The following is a 16,905-nucleotide window of genomic DNA, read 5'->3' as shown; positions in this document are numbered from 1 at the left end:
ATTCTGTGATTCTATTCTAAGCTTATGAAGAAGAAAGATGCTGATGTGATTGCCAAGTGACCCGTAGCCATCTCAGAACCTGCTACTGCAGGCTAGCGCTATGTAGCATAGACTCCATAAAGCAACTGTGCTGCAGACATCCCAGGCAGTGAACAATGTCAACATCTTCACCCCAGAGGGGTTTTGTGTTTTTGTTTTGTTTTTGTTTTGAACAGCGCTCATCTCAAACTTGTGTACAGAAAAGAAGTAGTTACTCACGTTATGCAGTAATGAGAGTTCTTCAAGGTGTCCCCTCCCCATGGGTGCTCCACTGAAGGTATACTTGCATTCCTGTGCTGCTGATTGGAGAATTTTGGTAGCCGTGTCCTGTCCCCACCTTTTGCTCTTCCACAACGCGAACCAGTGTTAACGGAGGTAAACCCTCCTCGGTTCCTTGTCTACCGCAGAGTTTATGATGAGAGCTCCAAAGTAAAGGAAAAGAGGGTGGGTTGTGGAGCACCCACAGGGGGACACACCTCGAAGAACCATTGGTACTGCACACGGGGAGTAACTTCCTCTTCTTCTTCAAGTATGTACCGATGGGTGCGCCACTGTAGGTGACTCCTGAGCAGCATCCCCTACGAGCGACCGGGGCCTCAGAGTTGAGTCTGTTATGGATGAGAGTACTGGGATGCCCACTCTGGTGTCTCCAGCGGAGTCCCCCAGGGCAGCATAGTGTTCTGCAAAGGTAAGTGCAGATGCCCAGGTAGCTGCTTTTCAGATTTCTGATATAGAGATACCCTTGAAGAATGCGATAGGCGAGGAAATCTATGTTGCAGAGTGCATGCGGATTACGGATGGAGGCGCTAAACTGCAAATCCGATAACAGTTTGAGACCCATTTGGAGAGTCTTTGAGCTGAAATTGCTGTGCCCTTAGACCTATCTGCAATGGAGAGGAAGAGCCTAGGAAACTTTCTAAAAACTTTTGTCCTGTCCAAATAGAAGGCCAAGGTTCTCCCTTAGATGTAGAGGGTTGCGATGAGGATTCTCACCATGTGAAGTCTTGGCATGGGTCTGAGGGTGGCTGGAGGGCCGGTTCCATTAGAAGAAGCTTAAGTCTCAGCTCTATATCTTATCTGGATCTGGGTTTCAATTGCCGGAGTAAACCACACTGCTGGGGAATGTGGTTTTCTCCCAGACAGTGGACATACTAAGAATGTCCATCAGTCACTTCGATAGATTCTTTGCAGCTGAGACACTTCTTGAAGAGTGATGAACCGGGCACACCCTGTCCAGGGGGATCCCCAGATAGGAAGGGGTCAAACAAAAACAAAATATTAAGATTTAAAAAAAAAAAAAAAGACCAAAGGAAGGACCAAACATAAAGGAAACTCTAAATAGTACCTGAAGTAGGGAAATGATTAGCAAGACTACAGAAGTTAACAATCTATTAACAGACACCTACAGTGCTGCCTCTAGCCAGGGGCGGTTGAGAAGGAACAGAGGAGGGTTCGCCCATGCAGCACTGGTTAGCCTTGTGGCAGGGCACAAGGGGGAAACAACACATGTGTGGGCCGAACGGACACTGCTACCAAAATTCTCCCATCAGCTGTGCAGGGACATAAGCACACCTACAGTGGAGCACCCACAGGGGCACTACTTGAAGAAGAATTGGAGTTTTATGGCTGCCTCCTTCTCACCTGTGTTCTCTGCATCTTTAGGGGCAAAACTGGAGAATGCCAGGTATTTCAGATTTCTCAGAGAGAGCATGGCAATCTCAGACAGATCCAGAATATTCCCCCTTCTGCTCTGTAATGCGTGTATGCCCACACTCAGGCCAAGTCTATATGCAGAAATTGTACAACTTTAACTAAAGGCATAACATTAAACCCATTTAGTAAAACTGGTTCAGCTGTGTGTGTGGACACTCTTACATTGGTTTAGCCAGAGCTTATACTGGTTCAGTCTGCACGTAGACTTGAAACAAAGGTAAAAGTGCCCATACACAAAGTGGCCTCAGTTTAACATCACATCTTTCATTTAACCTGTGCAATTCCTGTATGTATACAAGCCCTCTATATTCTCCAGTGTTGCTTAATATATTTATTATTTACAGTAGAACCCCAGAGTTACGAACACCAGAGTTATGAACTGACTGGTCAACCACGCAGCTCGTTTGGAACTGGAAGTAGGCAATCAGACAGCAGCAGAGACAAAGGGGGGAAAAAAACAAATACAGTACATTACTGTGTTAAAAATAAAGTACTAAAAAAATAAAGGGAATGTTTAAAAAAGGATTTGACAAGCTAAGGAAACTATTTCTGTGTTTGTTTCATTTAAATTAAGATGGTTAAAAGCAGTATTTTTTCATCAGCACAGTAAAGTTTCAAAGCTGTATTAAGTCAATGTTCAGTTGTAAACTTTTGAAAGAACCATAACGTTTTGTGCAGAGTTATGAACAACTGAACTCTGAGGTTCTGCAGATCTGGAAATGGGGTAGGCTCTCAGGTAGAAAAATCTGCAGATGGTTAACCTAGATAACTGTGTCAAGTCTAGAGAAGACTGTCAGAAACTTCAGAATCTAAACTAGCTGAATGGGCAACACTGATGGTAAATGAAGCCCAATGTTGATAAATGCGAACTAATTCACATTAAAGGGGAAAAAATTATCTACTTATACTCCTTATAGGGTTCTAAATTAACTGTATCAACTCAGGAAAGAGACTTGGATATCACTCTGGACAACTCAATGAAGACCTCAGCCTACGATGAAAAAAAGCGAACAAGATCAGGATGCACAACTAGTAGCATGGAGAATAAGGAAAATATTATAATACAATTATATAAATCAATTCCATCTCAAATTATATGGCCTTATCTAGATTATAGTGTGCAGTACTGGTCACCCCATCTCACAAAAGATATTGCAGAATTAGAGGGTTCACAGAAGCGGCCACGAGAATGATCAAGGACATGGATACACATTCTTATGAGGGAGATTGAAAAGATTAAAAAGAAAAAAGAAAAGGAGTACTTGTGGCACCTTAGAGACTAACCAGTTTATTTGAGCATGAGCTTTCGTGAGCTACAGCTCACTTCATCCGATGCATCGGATGAAGTGAGCTGTAGCTCACGAAAGCTCATGCTCAAATAAACTGGTTAGTCTCTAAGGTGCCACAAGTACTCCTTTTCTTTTTTCTTTTTACGAATACAGACTAACACGGCTGTTACTCTGAAACCTGTCATTGAAAAGATTGAGATTGTTTACCTTACAAAGGAGACAAATAAAAGGGGATGTGATAAAACAAGGAATGGTCTAGAAGACAGATCAGAAACTTCAGTTCTCACTGTTTCAGAACACAAAAGAACAACAAGAGTTAATGAAACTGAAAGATGACAAATTCCAAAATGATAAAAGGAAATACTTTTTCGCACCACATGTAATGACTGTGGAACTTGATGCCATTGAGGCGAAGAATTTAATAAGGTTCAAAGAGGGATTGGACATTTATGTGGATAACAAGAATTTCCAGAGTTGTTACAGTTAATGCTAAGAAAAAATTTGGAACAGATATAAACCACGTGCCTTCAGCGTTTCAGCCAGTCTCAAACTAAGGGATCAGGATGAGACCTTCATGGGGGGATATTAGCCTATATCTGCCGACTGTGGGGTTCTTCCACCTTTCTCTGAAAAATCTGGTGCTGGCAACTAACAGACACAGGATATTGGGCTAGACGGATCATGGGTCTGATCCAGTCTAGCAATTAATGTGTTCCTACTTAACAGGAGTTATTCGTACAAAAAGAGAATGCAGGCAAATTGATTTAAGTATAGGAACAAAGAGAAGACAAATCATCCTTGTCCCCGATGGAAATCTCATGATTATCTGTTCTCTCAGATTACATGACTTTCTCTTTACGATATGTGGTGCTGTTGACCCCACTTCAGCCAGCTGCCAAAACACTCATCAGCTCTTCATGTTTATGTTTGATATGGCTAGAAAAACCCCTTAGAAATGAAGGCACTACAAGCAGTAAATCACAAAAAATCCTCACTTCTACCTGGGAACAGATTAAGCAAATGAGGAACCACATGGATACACATTTCCCACCACAAACACATGTGCAATTAGAGTATTTAGTCTACGCACAAGGGAAGTCTAGCATCAAGGTCAGCAGCTCAAAAAATAATGTTACAAACTACTGAAAATCTTCATTAACACACTGATTTCCATGGAGGTTGTAGTGATGTGACTAGAATGAAGCTGGTGTACTAATGTGTCTCAGCATATCAACAGAATCATTTACAAACAGGACACTGCCAAGATAAATATACTAGGGGCCAAATGCTGATCTTAGTTACACCCCTAATTTGAGAGCTGGATACAGATCCATCTAACTGGGCAAGAAACACTTACTCATGTCACTAAAATCTAATGCACCTTTTCCATGATTTATATTGCTTACTTTTTTGCATTCCATTCAGCCAGGATAGTTAAACTAGTAACCCTTAGCACAGGTGATGCTCTCTAGACACTGGAGGACCAACTACTGTCAAAGTTTAACTTAACTTCACCGGAAGAAAAAGGTCATGTGGTTTAGGCATTCGACTGGGAATTGTGTTCTGTTTCCACTCATTTACAGACATCCTGTCTGATCACGAGTAAGACACACTCTCTCTCTGAGCCTAAGTACCTCATCTATAAAATGGGGATAATACTTCCTTGGCCTCACAGGTGGGTTGTGAGGATAAATTAATTTGAATGAGTGGCTCACATGCAACAGTGCTGAGTGCCAGAGAAAGGCTTGCAAATAAAACTAGTAATGACCATTTTTAGCCCTTTTCATCCATAGATCTCGATGTACTTTACTATGGTGGGTAAACAGTAATCCCCATTTTACAGATGGGAACATTGAGGAATGATTCCTTCAAGGCCATTCAGTGAGTCACTGGCAGAGCAGGAATAGAATCCAGGTCTCCTAACTCCCGGGCTGGTGCTCGTTCCTAGCTTGCTTAATTTCACTCTCTTTCCCATCAGTTCTCAGGCACTGCTGTTGCGTTTAGGTTCATGTGGGGATGTTTACATTAAAAATACCCTGTTCTCACAGCAATCTAAAAAACCTCAAACACACTTGCATTTCTCTTCTCTTTTGGTATGTTTTTGACTGCACTTCCTTGATCGAATTCCTTTTAGCTATTTATTTGATTTTAAACATTTTAACAGGCAATTGCACAGGCTAAAGGATAATATTAAGATCAATAATCTCTGCTGCATCATTCTACTCTGTTGCCATTTATTTTCATGCACCCTGAAGACCCTAGTGAGTGTGTGTTAAAGAAAACTCAGCAGACGAAGCCAGTCTCACTTTTCTCCTCCTCCTCTCCTTGGTGAGGAATTGTTGTTTGACTGCTCATCCTGCTAGCTAACAGCTGTTTCTCGTCTTTCCCAGGCTAATCTCTGAGCTGTTTCCTTATCCCCAGTAACATTCCTTCCCAGAGCACTTACGGAAGGAAGACATTTGAGGCAGAGATTTCTTTCAGCACCTCTCTTGATTTCTGAAATAGTGGATTGGTTGCCAACAGGCTGCTCTGTGCTTTTCCTGAGATCAGGACGCTCCTGCAAAAAGGAATAGGTACTACTCCTCATTGCCAGTTCTTTATCCATCTTCAGGAGAAAGACATTTTCTTCCCTGCTAAACCAAACTTTTGTCAGTAACTTGACTATGCAAGTGTTCTGGGGCCTGCCACATAATTATCTCAGATGACTTGTCACAAAGTTACTGACCCTTTAACCTCTATGTACCTAGTTCAAATCCAGCCAACCCTGGCAATGAGGCATGTGAAATGAGCTGTCGGTGCCAGTTTCTTGCATACAGGTGTTTGCTTTATATAAACTCCATTGTAACAGATCCCTTTGCTGGCACTCTGAGCAGTGTGGCCAAAAAGTAAGCCATGGAGACTTAATTACCCTCTGGACCCTAGAACAGAGTTGAAATACTCTAGTGGGGCAATGTGGCACAGCCTGCATGGTCACTGCACATACTGTGCTTGTTCTGTGTATCAGGATATGACTTCAGTGTAGCACGTAGCACCTTTCACCATGCTAAATTACCTAACAAAAGGTAATGACATTAATGGATTAAGGAAGAAAAACATGGAAAGCTCAGATTGAGTATCTGAATTATCTTATACATAACAAACAACACTTGGCAAGTACAGTGCATAGTGATGTTTATCTTTGAAGTGCTTTACACATATTAAAGAATTAAACCTTATGGGATGCTAAATTAACAGATGTGGAAACACAAATTGCCCTCTTTTCACAGGTGGACTTAAATGACTTGCTGTAAAGCACTGGTAAGAATCAGTATTAGGAGTATGCCTCCAGCACTCCAGACTCCCAGTCCTGTGCTCAGATCTCGTGAGCACCCTGCTTCTTTCCCCCAGCCCTATGCAGTACCTGGCAGTGGCATCGTGAATATTGGAGTTCTTGTTGTCCAACATGCTATCCTCTCTCGTGATCTAAAAGGAAATGAACACGAAAATAAGTTTCCAAAATTTAATTCCATCTTTGTGTCATGTTAGCGATTCATGGGAAAATCTGGAGTATCCCTTCTCAAAGGGAGAGTGCGCCATGTGTCTGCTATTCAAACAAAGCAGAGTCAATTATTTTTTTCTCATGAAAACCTCAATGCTAATGCAAAACAATCCAGCCAGGTCCTCCAAGAAACAATTATCATTACTTAATACATCTGCTAGCACTACAAGCACCAAGCTTGTTCAGATCCTTATCTCTGTTGAAAGGAAAAGCTGGAATATGCTGAGAGGGACCCCATTAAGGCCCAAGACCAGCAGAGTAGTCAGTGTATCTCCCTCTGAAGGACGGAGGGCAGTTCTACTCTGCCACTGTTTGACCCCCTAGTTACACAGAGCCTTCATACCTAAAGACTAGTCCCGTACAGCAGCCTCTCCAGGACAGCGGAGTATCAAGAGAGTCAAACTCAATGCAGAGGGTTATGCTTTGAGGCTTGTTGATGGTGTCCCCTCTCGCCAGTCCTAAGGGGAACACCTGAGGATGGCATAATCCTTCTGAGCAAAGTATGTACCTTGGGCACTGCCTCTGCCTGGGCCTTCAGGATGTTGCTCTTTATGTCTGCAGGAAGACGCTGTGATGTTGTTACTGGGCTCTCAATTGCGTTATTAAGACACTTATCTGTCAACTTCACCACCTCATCCTAGAAATGGAAAATGTTCATTAGGAGCATCCCCTCCATGACAAAACCTGGGCTGGGCTGAGTCCATAAACATCAACACAAAATGCTAAACAGCAAGGCTTCAGTGGGGGAAAAATATCAGAAAAGGCGAATATTCAAAGAACAGAGAAACAATTTCTGACTTTGTTTTTAAACTTGATTGAATAATAGTAGTTAAAGGGTTAACTAGCAAGGGTCTGATCCTACACAGCACAGGAGCTGAGTGTTGCATTTAACGCAAGGCAAGATGAAGTATGCAAGAAGTGGACAGCATGGGACTCTGATCCCGCAATAATGAGCGAACTGCTGCAAGGCCACATAGTTACACCTCCTGACTAATAACAGCAGTGAGACTTCAGGGGAGCACTGAGTGAAGTTCTTCATTACCATGTCTCATCAGTCACATTCGTTAGCCCCACCCAGCTCTTCTCCACCTTGCCCAGGTGAATAAGGGAGTAGGTGCATAATGGGGGTGTTAGACTTACCCACTGCTCAGTGCAGATGATTGTGCCTGGTGCTTAGACTTACTTGTGTTATGTGCAGTGTCCATTTGCCTTGTGGAGCAGAGCCCTTGTGCACAATACTGGACAGTACACAAGGACATGAAGGATCAAGGCCTTGGTGCTTACAAAACGCTCTCAAGACTAAATGTGCTAACTATTCTAAATCCTATCATTAGAGAAATGATGCGTTTTACTAATAGCATCTTGGCACAGATCTGTTTCTACAACCCTGTGCGCATAATGCTTTGTACGAATATAAAGGCTTTTGAAAACCAGGAGCTAAGAATTTACATGAGCAATGCACAACTTTCCACACCATGTCACTCTGGTGAGTGTAACCATATGGAATTACTCACCTAGCAACCGGATGGGGTTTTTAATACAGTTTTAAATCCTATTAATGTAAACAATGAGGTACCTACCATCTTAAATTAATTTATCCCAAGTAGGCAGCTGAATATTTGCTCTCAAATGCAGCTTCAAGAGATTTTTTTTTCCTTAGACCCCAGTAGTATATTAGACTAAACAGCCAGACATATAATGCTCTCACAATACTTTTCCCACTAAATTACTTCAGAAGTAAAGTACTAGTCAGACGCACACTGAGATCAGTCAAAATCTGCAATATCTATTCTACAATGGTTTGGAGTTTTCTGGTTATATGTACTATTTTTCTTAACTGCAAAGTATTAATCAAGTTTTCAGTCTGCTAACTGCTATGTTATTAGTGACAGATGCTAATCAGCTGAGTGGAAACTAAACCTTTTGACCCTTCTCTTCAGGGTGCGACTCAGCAGGGGAAGTTCCAGAGCCCTACATTCCTCACTTAAGTCACTTGATAAGCAAGACTGATTCTTCTTCTGCAAATCTTCTCCCCCTACAGTACTTAATGTATTGCCAAAATACTGCAGCCCTTAAACACAGGAGAAATCCCACTGAAGCCAGAGGAGCTGTTGGTGTGCATAGAAAGGGCAGTATTTAGCGGAAAGCATTTTTTTTTTTAAACTATCCATGCTCATCACCAAAGCCAACAAGAGAAGGGTAACCCCTTCACTGCTGACTGACATCCCCCCTTCACTCTTAACCCTTTCCATTAACTGGAATGACAAGTGAGGAAGATTTTCAGTGAGAGCTGCTGGACGTTCAGCTCTTTTGAGAATCAGGCCACTTATTTAAGTGTCTAAGTATGGATTTATAAGTCTAACTTTAGGCACACAGATTTAAAAATATTGGCCTAAGTCAGTAATACCCAAAGGCAAAAGTTGGTCCAATCTTGAAGGGCCACTGTCAATGTAAAATAGGCTGTTTTTAATTGTTGCCAATCTTTTTTTTTTTTTTTTTTTGGGGGGGGGGGGGGGAGAAGAGGGAAGACACATTCACTCTAAATATATGAAATGCTAATAAAAATATTTAGTGGATGGTTTGTAACTTTATGGAATAGTTTAACAAAAACAAGATTTTTATTGTACCAAATCATTAACCCTCCCAATATCCTTGAGATCTATCCTTCCCTTCTCAGTGTTTCCATCTCTCTAAATCTTCCTTACTGTCCACTCTTGCTGAGTGCTACATGGAGGGCCAAAGGGAAAAAAGTTAGAATATTCAGATATTTGCAGCATCTTTACGTAATTTTCCAGCTCTAGTTAGAGTGTTTTGTGGATACAACAGTCAATATTTGACAGGAGAAGCGAGTAAAAGAATCACACATATGGTCATTGTACTGACTACTCCACTGCTTTGATTTCAACAGAATAAAGTCTCTAATAAATGTCATTCCAACCTTATTGCTGTGAAATATCCTTACAAATTAATCCAACCACACCGGGTTTCACAGTTAACATCCCACTCAAAAGAACAGGAGACATTTCTGATCTCTGAACTAACGATTAAGGGCCAAATTTTCAAAAGTGCATATCGTCTACAAATGGGGCCAGATGTTCTGACATGCCCAGCATCCAGCAGCTCCTATTGTTTTTAGAAGGATCTGCTTCATGTTGAGCACTCATAATGCTTAAATCAGAGCTGAGCTCTTTTCAAAATCTGGCCCCGAGTATGTCTGCAGACTCACTACATCTTCTCTGCACTGGTTCACATTTAGAAGGTTATTGCTGCAATCAGATTGTTCTATAAATGAAAGCTTTACATTCTGCAAAAAACATTGGAATTACAAAAAATCTAGAGACTCTCAATAGGTATTACAGTATGGAATTTCTACAATTCATTGTTCCAGTAGTGCTACCAGGAACTTTGATTATTAAAACTAAAAATATATATACATATTATTTACTTTTCACTATTCTGTGGTTTATTTTTGTTGCAGTTTCCTCAGTATGGACAGTGAATCTAGCCCAATCACTTTCAATCTTCTTTACCACCAGTTTCACTTTCTGGTTCTCATGCAGTAGCATGTGTTTAGGTTCCCAACATTGTAGGGGAAATATTTAAATAAAAACTTATTTTTTTTCTTTTAATGCTAAGAAAACATTTCTATTCAGATTAACATGCATCTCCCTGTGCCAGTTTTATTTTGTGTTAAAGGAAAGGGAAGAGTAGAGAAATCAGAAATGGTGGGGGGATAAAATATTTGGCACATGACACCAACTCACAATATCTAAATTACATGATATTTAATTTGGGTAGTTGGCAAAGATATCTAACTCTGCAGGTTTCTAGATATCCCAGGTCCATGGCAGTTCTCATTGTTCCTGCCTAGTGGAATAAGCCTAGACTGTTCATTAGTAGGTATCTGATCTATACAGCATATCTATAGTACATCAAATTACATCTGAAAACTATACAAACACGGCAATGTAATGACAGAGGGAGAGATCTTCAAAGGCACAAATGAGAATTAGGAAACTAAATCCCATTGACTCTGAATGAGAGTTTGGCATTTACTTGTCTTTGGTACCTTTGAAAATCTCCCAGAGTCTGGTACATCCACACTGTCAAGTCACTTTTCTTCATGATAATTTAAAGCACAAGACTAAGAAAACCAAAAAAACACCCTTAGGAGTAAAAACATTAATCAGGAACTAGGGCTAGGTTTCATTGTTCATTTCATTCTAGAAGCTGATGAAAGTGAATTTAAGAACTAATTGCTCTCCTTTGTTAGGCTCCTGAGACTTGGCCAATGTGCTAGTCAAAAGCTTAGGAATGACAAAGTTACATGCTTCCATTCAAACAAAGTTTGGAAGCGAGCAGCTAGGAAACTCCAGCAACCGACTTGGAAGAATAAAGCCATTCATTCCACATTTGCAAATTCTCATTCAAGAGATTCTGCCCTTTCTAAGGGGATGGATAGATCGGTAGATATTTCCCTACCAAAGAACCAATCAAAAGTGGATGTAAATCTAGAATTCTCTAGAGATGATTCTGAGATACAAGCTCTGATCTTTACAGAAGAACGTTCAAGTTTTTCAGCTAACAGAGTTGATGAACCACTGGCATTTGGAAAAGTTATTTTGCTCACTGGTGCAAGACACAGCTTTGCTTTCACAATCAGAGAACTAATGACCCATTCTGCTGGCAGTGCAATTTGTTATGCTTCTTACAAACTCTTGCCTTGTACATTCCAGCATGCTACAACAAAACTGGAGATATTTTATATATTATTACAAAGAGAAAAAGACATAGCATGCTGAAATTAAGAAGCAAAAAAAACACAGAAAGAGAAATAGCTGGGATAATAAAATAATCAAAAATACAGTTAACTTCAAAATTTTACTTTAATTATTTCTCTTTATAGTGTGGCAGTTTATAACTAGTCTGATGGCAACAGGTACCACAAGCCTGTCTCACATGAGCAGACTAGATAACAATGGGACTGCCTGCAGGATCAGGTCCATAATTTCTACATATGCATTGTGTAATAGATTTTAAATCAAAAAGGGGGCAACTCCCAAACTAGTTTTAACTACTGTTCTTTGGTCACTGTTTTGGGGATCATTTCATGAGAAACATTTGATCTACAAACTGACACCCTCTAAATGACCTTGAAATTTCTGTCCAGCTCAAAATTGACCTCCTCAAACAATCTCTAGCTCTTTTTATTTTTAACAATCAATCATTCTCAAATTACCACTTGCTTAGGCTGGGTCTACACTGCCACTTTTAGCGCTAAAACTTTTTTCGTTCAGGGGAGTGAAAAAACACCACCGAGTGACAAAAGTTTTAGCTCTGAAAAGCGCCATTATAGACAGCACTTTATCACTGGGAGCCGCGCTCCTGGCGATAAAGCTACCACCGCTCGTTAGGGGGTTGTTTGTTTTTATCGCTAGGAGAGCTCTCCCCCACAGGGAGCGCTGCCACGGTTGCGCTGTAACGTGGGTAGTGTAGGCATACCCTTAGAGTCAGCATAGCTTGAAAACCTTTAGTCAAACAACTTTCTCCTTTTCTACCAGAGGAAAAATACTAATTCAAATAGAGTTTACACCCTACATTTTCACAATAATCAGTTTTAGAATGTCATCCGCAGGTCCTTACTGATAGGTGTCTTTGCCTACAAAACTAAGTAGTCGTAGTATAATTCATCCTTAATTATCTAAGCCTCAACTGTGCAAAACGCCGTTATCTAAACTGCAACATGTTGCCCAGTACCTAGTAAACTGAAAATTCTTTTGATTATCCAGAACTTCCATTATCGAAAGTTATTCAGTGTCCTGTGTGATATCTGCATAATCAGGGCTGTACAGTACAGGCATCTGTTTGTTAGATTAGCTCATTATATGAGTCTCAGTGTGTTTAGTTTACCTTAGCCACAATTTAACACTATGAACAGAGGATTTCATTCTATTCTCTCTTGATTTAATCTTCAGAATTGTTTCCCTCTTTATTTAAAGCCAACAGGGAGATGAACAAGTCAAGAGAGTCTGAAATAAATTGTGTTCATTTGCTTTTGTTTACATTCGGCATAACAAGACCCACAGGCTACCCACTAATCTTCTTAGAGGCTTGGTAATCTTTGTAATGCAGTCACCAAACAGAAAGGTACACAAGGCATCCCAGTTGTCAGCCCTTAAAGGAGACATGAACACAATACCCAGTAGCTATGAGCATGAAGAAGCCACGGCCTTTTCTCAAAATAAGGAGGAAACGTAGGAATGGGCTCAGCAGTCATGCAAGTCAACCTACACATGTACTTCTCCAAACCTTTAATAGATCCTGATCCACCTTAACTGAAAGAGAAAACCCCATTGACTTCATTGGGACGTATATCCAACCTTTAGCCCTCCTGGGCTAATGCTGTGATGCAGTCTGTGTTGTTTTGCCTTCTCTTCCTATTCAAAATACAAGTATCCTGGGTTTGTAACATGGAGGGAGAGGACTAAGCTGCTTTTAACCAGATTGCGTTGTAGCAGCATCTGGAGGGAAAACTAACCCAAATTCTTGGGAAATAACAACGGACTCATAGGGCTGTTATGGGAAAAGGCATATCACCCTTTATTCTACGTGATGTTTGTTTATAAATAGTTTTTATTAGGCTAATACTTTATAGACCAGGGCCCCATGCCCTGCACCCCATAGCACCTTTTCTCGTATTTGCTCGAAGGGAATTACTGACATTAATGAATTAAGATGCACAACTCCCCTGTAAGGAAAATAAGCACGGTGAAACCTGCACTAAATATCCAAAGGACTCATAAATATAGGTTATTTAACAGAAGTGGTCTCCCAACAAAGAAACAGTTATTATCCCCATGTAATAATAATAATTATGTTTTGCAGAGGGTGAACATGAGGTGCATGGGGTAAAATCCTGACCCTACTAAAATCAGGGAGAGTTTTGCCAGGGAATTTAAGTAACTTTTGTTATAGTGCATGCTTTATTGTGTATTGGATTGACAAATATACTGGAAACAATAAAATAGACTAAAAGGTTAAAAAAACAAACAAAAAAAAAAAACCTCTCCCCCTCCTCTGTTCTTGTATGAAATTGAGTAGTGCACCAAATTGTGCACCATTTGCATACATGGGAGTTAGGTGTCCAGGCACTCTTGAAAATCCCACTAAGCTCCTACCTACATATTTAGGCATTTACAAAACCTTTGTAAATCTGGTCCTTAGCTAATTTCCAGCAGAAATTATTCACTTATCATGCAAAAGATTCTATAGAACAAAGTATATGCATTTGATTTGCTTGTGTCTCTAACATCATTTATAGACATTTTCAAACAGCCTGCAAGTGGGACATGGTAACCAGAAAGCAAAAGGGTTCTCAAAATCATCACAACACACTCAGTAACTTTCAGGAATGCAACCAGAGTACCTGTTTATTAATATTGACGTTTATGTTAGAACGGGGCGCTGACATCGGGCTGGGTTCTGTCTCCAGATGTTTCAGTTTCAATGTGTCTTCAAATGCTGAAAAAGATGGCAGAGACAACCTAAGGCCCTGTTAGTGCAGCTATGGGGTTATTTGGCATTTCAAATTTACCCTTCCTGACCACGAATTATCAGAAGATCAAGCTATCTGGGCCAGTATGAAATAAAGCTGCTTGTTCACACTTGAGCAATTTAACTTCCATGGATTGGTCTGTATGCGCTGAATCCAAAAGAGAGGGAGTCTTGTACTAGTACAAAGTTCAATACAAGTGTGGGAAGGTAAGTGAATCTGTGTCTCAGGAATTATTTGCAAGTACGAAAGTAGCTCCTCAGAAGAGAGTGCATTTATACCATTTATGGGTTATCTCACATGTTCTGTAAAGAACCATTATACTTTCTCTTGGTTCTGCACTCACACATACTTGATTTGAGAAATAAATTGCTCCCAGCCAAAACCACTAACTGTCAAGCCGTGCCTGGCTCTGTTGTCCTAAACAGTCACAGTAACGTTTATATGCTGCCACAGAGTTATTCATGGCAAAAGACAACAACACAGTTTTAAAAAAATCAGAGTTACTCTCTTTAAAGTGGTAGTCTACTACCCAGCTTGCCGATTGTGCTATCATGCATGCTGCAGCAGGCTGGATTACTGGAGGAGCAGAAATGAAGCATGCAGGTCAGCTAGATTTTAGGCAGCTGTGGTGGTGCTATATCTTTAGCCTGGCATTCTTTCTGCTCTGCAATGGGGAATTCAAACCCTACTTGGGGAAAATTATTTTGTTTGCAAAAGTCTGTTAGCAGCTGGTTTGTGGGTTCCCCTATTACCACCACAGAGAGTGGTTGAGACATCAATGAGTGGAGTGTGAAGGTTGCTCCCAACAAGTAAAAAGAAACACACCAGGGGGCAGTAATGATGGATGCCCACAACTGCAACAGGAATAGAACAGGAAAGGAGTGTGTGATGTGGTCATGTGGAAAGTTTCCTTTTCAGCGGAAGGGAGCTGGAGCACCCATGTCTCCACAACACCATGTCTTGTAAACAGTGGGTGAGGCTAGAGAAGAAAGATGGGCAGCAGTTAGGGTGCTAGCCTGAGACTCAGCAGATCCAGGTTCAAACTCCCTGCTCAGCCACAGACTTCCTGTGAAACCTTGGACAAGTCATTTAATCTGTTTGTGCCTCAGTTCCCTATCTGTAAAACAGGGATAACAGCGCTTCTCTACCTCACAGAGGTTTTGTGAGGATAAATACATTGAAAATGTGGGGTACTGAGACACTAAGGTAATGGGAGCTATTTAAGTATCTAAGAAAGATAGATAGTCTATAGATACACCAGTAGGAATACCACGATGCTAGCAGTGACAGCTTGGATCACGTACTAGCAGGCTTATAAGCCTTGATGCAATCAGCACACAATATGGTTGGAAATGCAGGCTATGGAAAACATACCAGTACTATTTGTGCTGTTTCTGAATCCTGAAACGTATTTTTACTGGAATCATCAATACAGTTATACAGCATGTTCTATCTACCAAGACCTTTTGCCAGTATTGTCAGTGATACTTAATTTTCTTTTCTGAACTATAGTACAGTATTGCTGTGTGCTATTAAAACAGCTCCTATATTATATTCAGGAGGTGGCTGTATTTCAGTGCTGAGCACTGAGAGCCGTATACATGTAGTTTGTCATATCTGTAGAGTCTTTTGAGATTTTGGAGGAAAAATACTCAGTCATCACAATAATTCCATTATTATGTACCACTGTTTCTATATGGAATGATAACGGCAATGATTCAGGAAATTTCCTTACCAGCAAGATCTGTTTTTTCAGCAGCTGTCTCCTTTGTGCCAGGAGGAACAAAGCTAAGATCTGCCTCTTCTGGAACTCCTGCTGTCAAACTAGCAACAGGCAGGCCTGTTGCTTCATCAATGCAAGTCTCCAGCAACTCCTTGCTGTCTAGTAAATCAACAATCAGAGGCATGCTGCAAAAGTAGGAAGATGGACAGAGATAGGTAGAATCATTTCAGAAAAGTGACAACACAAGGCAAGGATTTAAAAAATGCAACCTCAGGTAAAAAAGCAGGTCACTTTCCTTTTCCTGTTGTTTTCAAGCACCCATGCACATTCTTTAAAAACTGTTTCAGATAACAAGTTTACACTAGTTTCCAAAGGAATTTAAAAATCTGCAAGCTAGATACCTTGAAGAACGAGCTTCAAAACTCAGGACAGGTCCATATATTATCTCCACTTCTTCCGCTGTATGAAAAATCAGTTCATAGTAGAGGAAAAATTCTCTGTGGAGTGTGATCATCAGCACAGCATGACCAGACTGGAAGCAAAAAGTGTCTTCAAACAACCTCACTGGAGTCTTTGCATACAAACATAGCAAATGGGAACGGCTGCACTGTGTGACACCTTTACTTCTTAAAATACTCAAACAGCTAATCCAAATCCTTCCCAGCTAAGGGGAAGTTGGAACCCGAATCAAGATCTGGATCCAAGCTTTGTAAAGCAGATCTATCCATTGTTGTAAAGGTGGACAAGCAACTATGTAAATTTAAGGAGTACTTGTGGCACCTTAGAGACTAACCAATTTATTTGAGCATGAGCTTTCGTAAGCTCCATACACACACAAACTCACTCTCCTGCTGGTAATAGCTCATCCAAAGTGACCACTCTCCCTACAATGTGCATGATAATCAAGGTGGGCCATTTCCAGCACAAATGGACTACAGATGGACTACAAGCCGTCAAGAACACTATCCCCGATAATGTCATGGCTAACCTGGTGGCTGAACTTTGTGACTTTGTCCTTACCCATAACTATTTTACATTTGGGGACAAT

The 16,905-nt window shown here is 40.7% G+C and overlaps 1 protein-coding gene across 1 annotated transcript in view; it reads right to left on the bottom strand.

Annotated features, from left to right (window-relative positions):
* Nucleotides 1-16,646, bottom strand: part of LOC141995743 (band 4.1-like protein 5) — a 49,815-nt gene extending 33,169 nt beyond the window's left edge. The window contains exons 1-6 of the mRNA XM_074967073.1: nucleotides 16,259-16,646; nucleotides 15,870-16,042; nucleotides 14,006-14,100; nucleotides 7,088-7,216; nucleotides 6,442-6,503; nucleotides 5,488-5,598 (exon numbers count right to left, since the gene is read on the bottom strand). Coding sequence (XP_074823174.1) covers nucleotides 5,488-5,598; nucleotides 6,442-6,503; nucleotides 7,088-7,216; nucleotides 14,006-14,100; nucleotides 15,870-16,042; nucleotides 16,259-16,371 — 683 coding nt within the window. The 5' untranslated portion in view covers nucleotides 16,372-16,646. The remainder of the gene's footprint in view (nucleotides 1-5,487; nucleotides 5,599-6,441; nucleotides 6,504-7,087; nucleotides 7,217-14,005; nucleotides 14,101-15,869; nucleotides 16,043-16,258) is intronic.
* Between the last annotated feature and the right edge of the window lie 259 nt (nucleotides 16,647-16,905).

This window comes from Natator depressus, chromosome 11 (assembly GCF_965152275.1).
Source record: "Natator depressus isolate rNatDep1 chromosome 11, rNatDep2.hap1, whole genome shotgun sequence".
NCBI lineage: Eukaryota > Metazoa > Chordata > Testudines > Cheloniidae > Natator > Natator depressus.
Note: the sequence above shows the minus strand (reverse complement) of the source record. Positions and strands in the feature narration are given on the sequence as shown.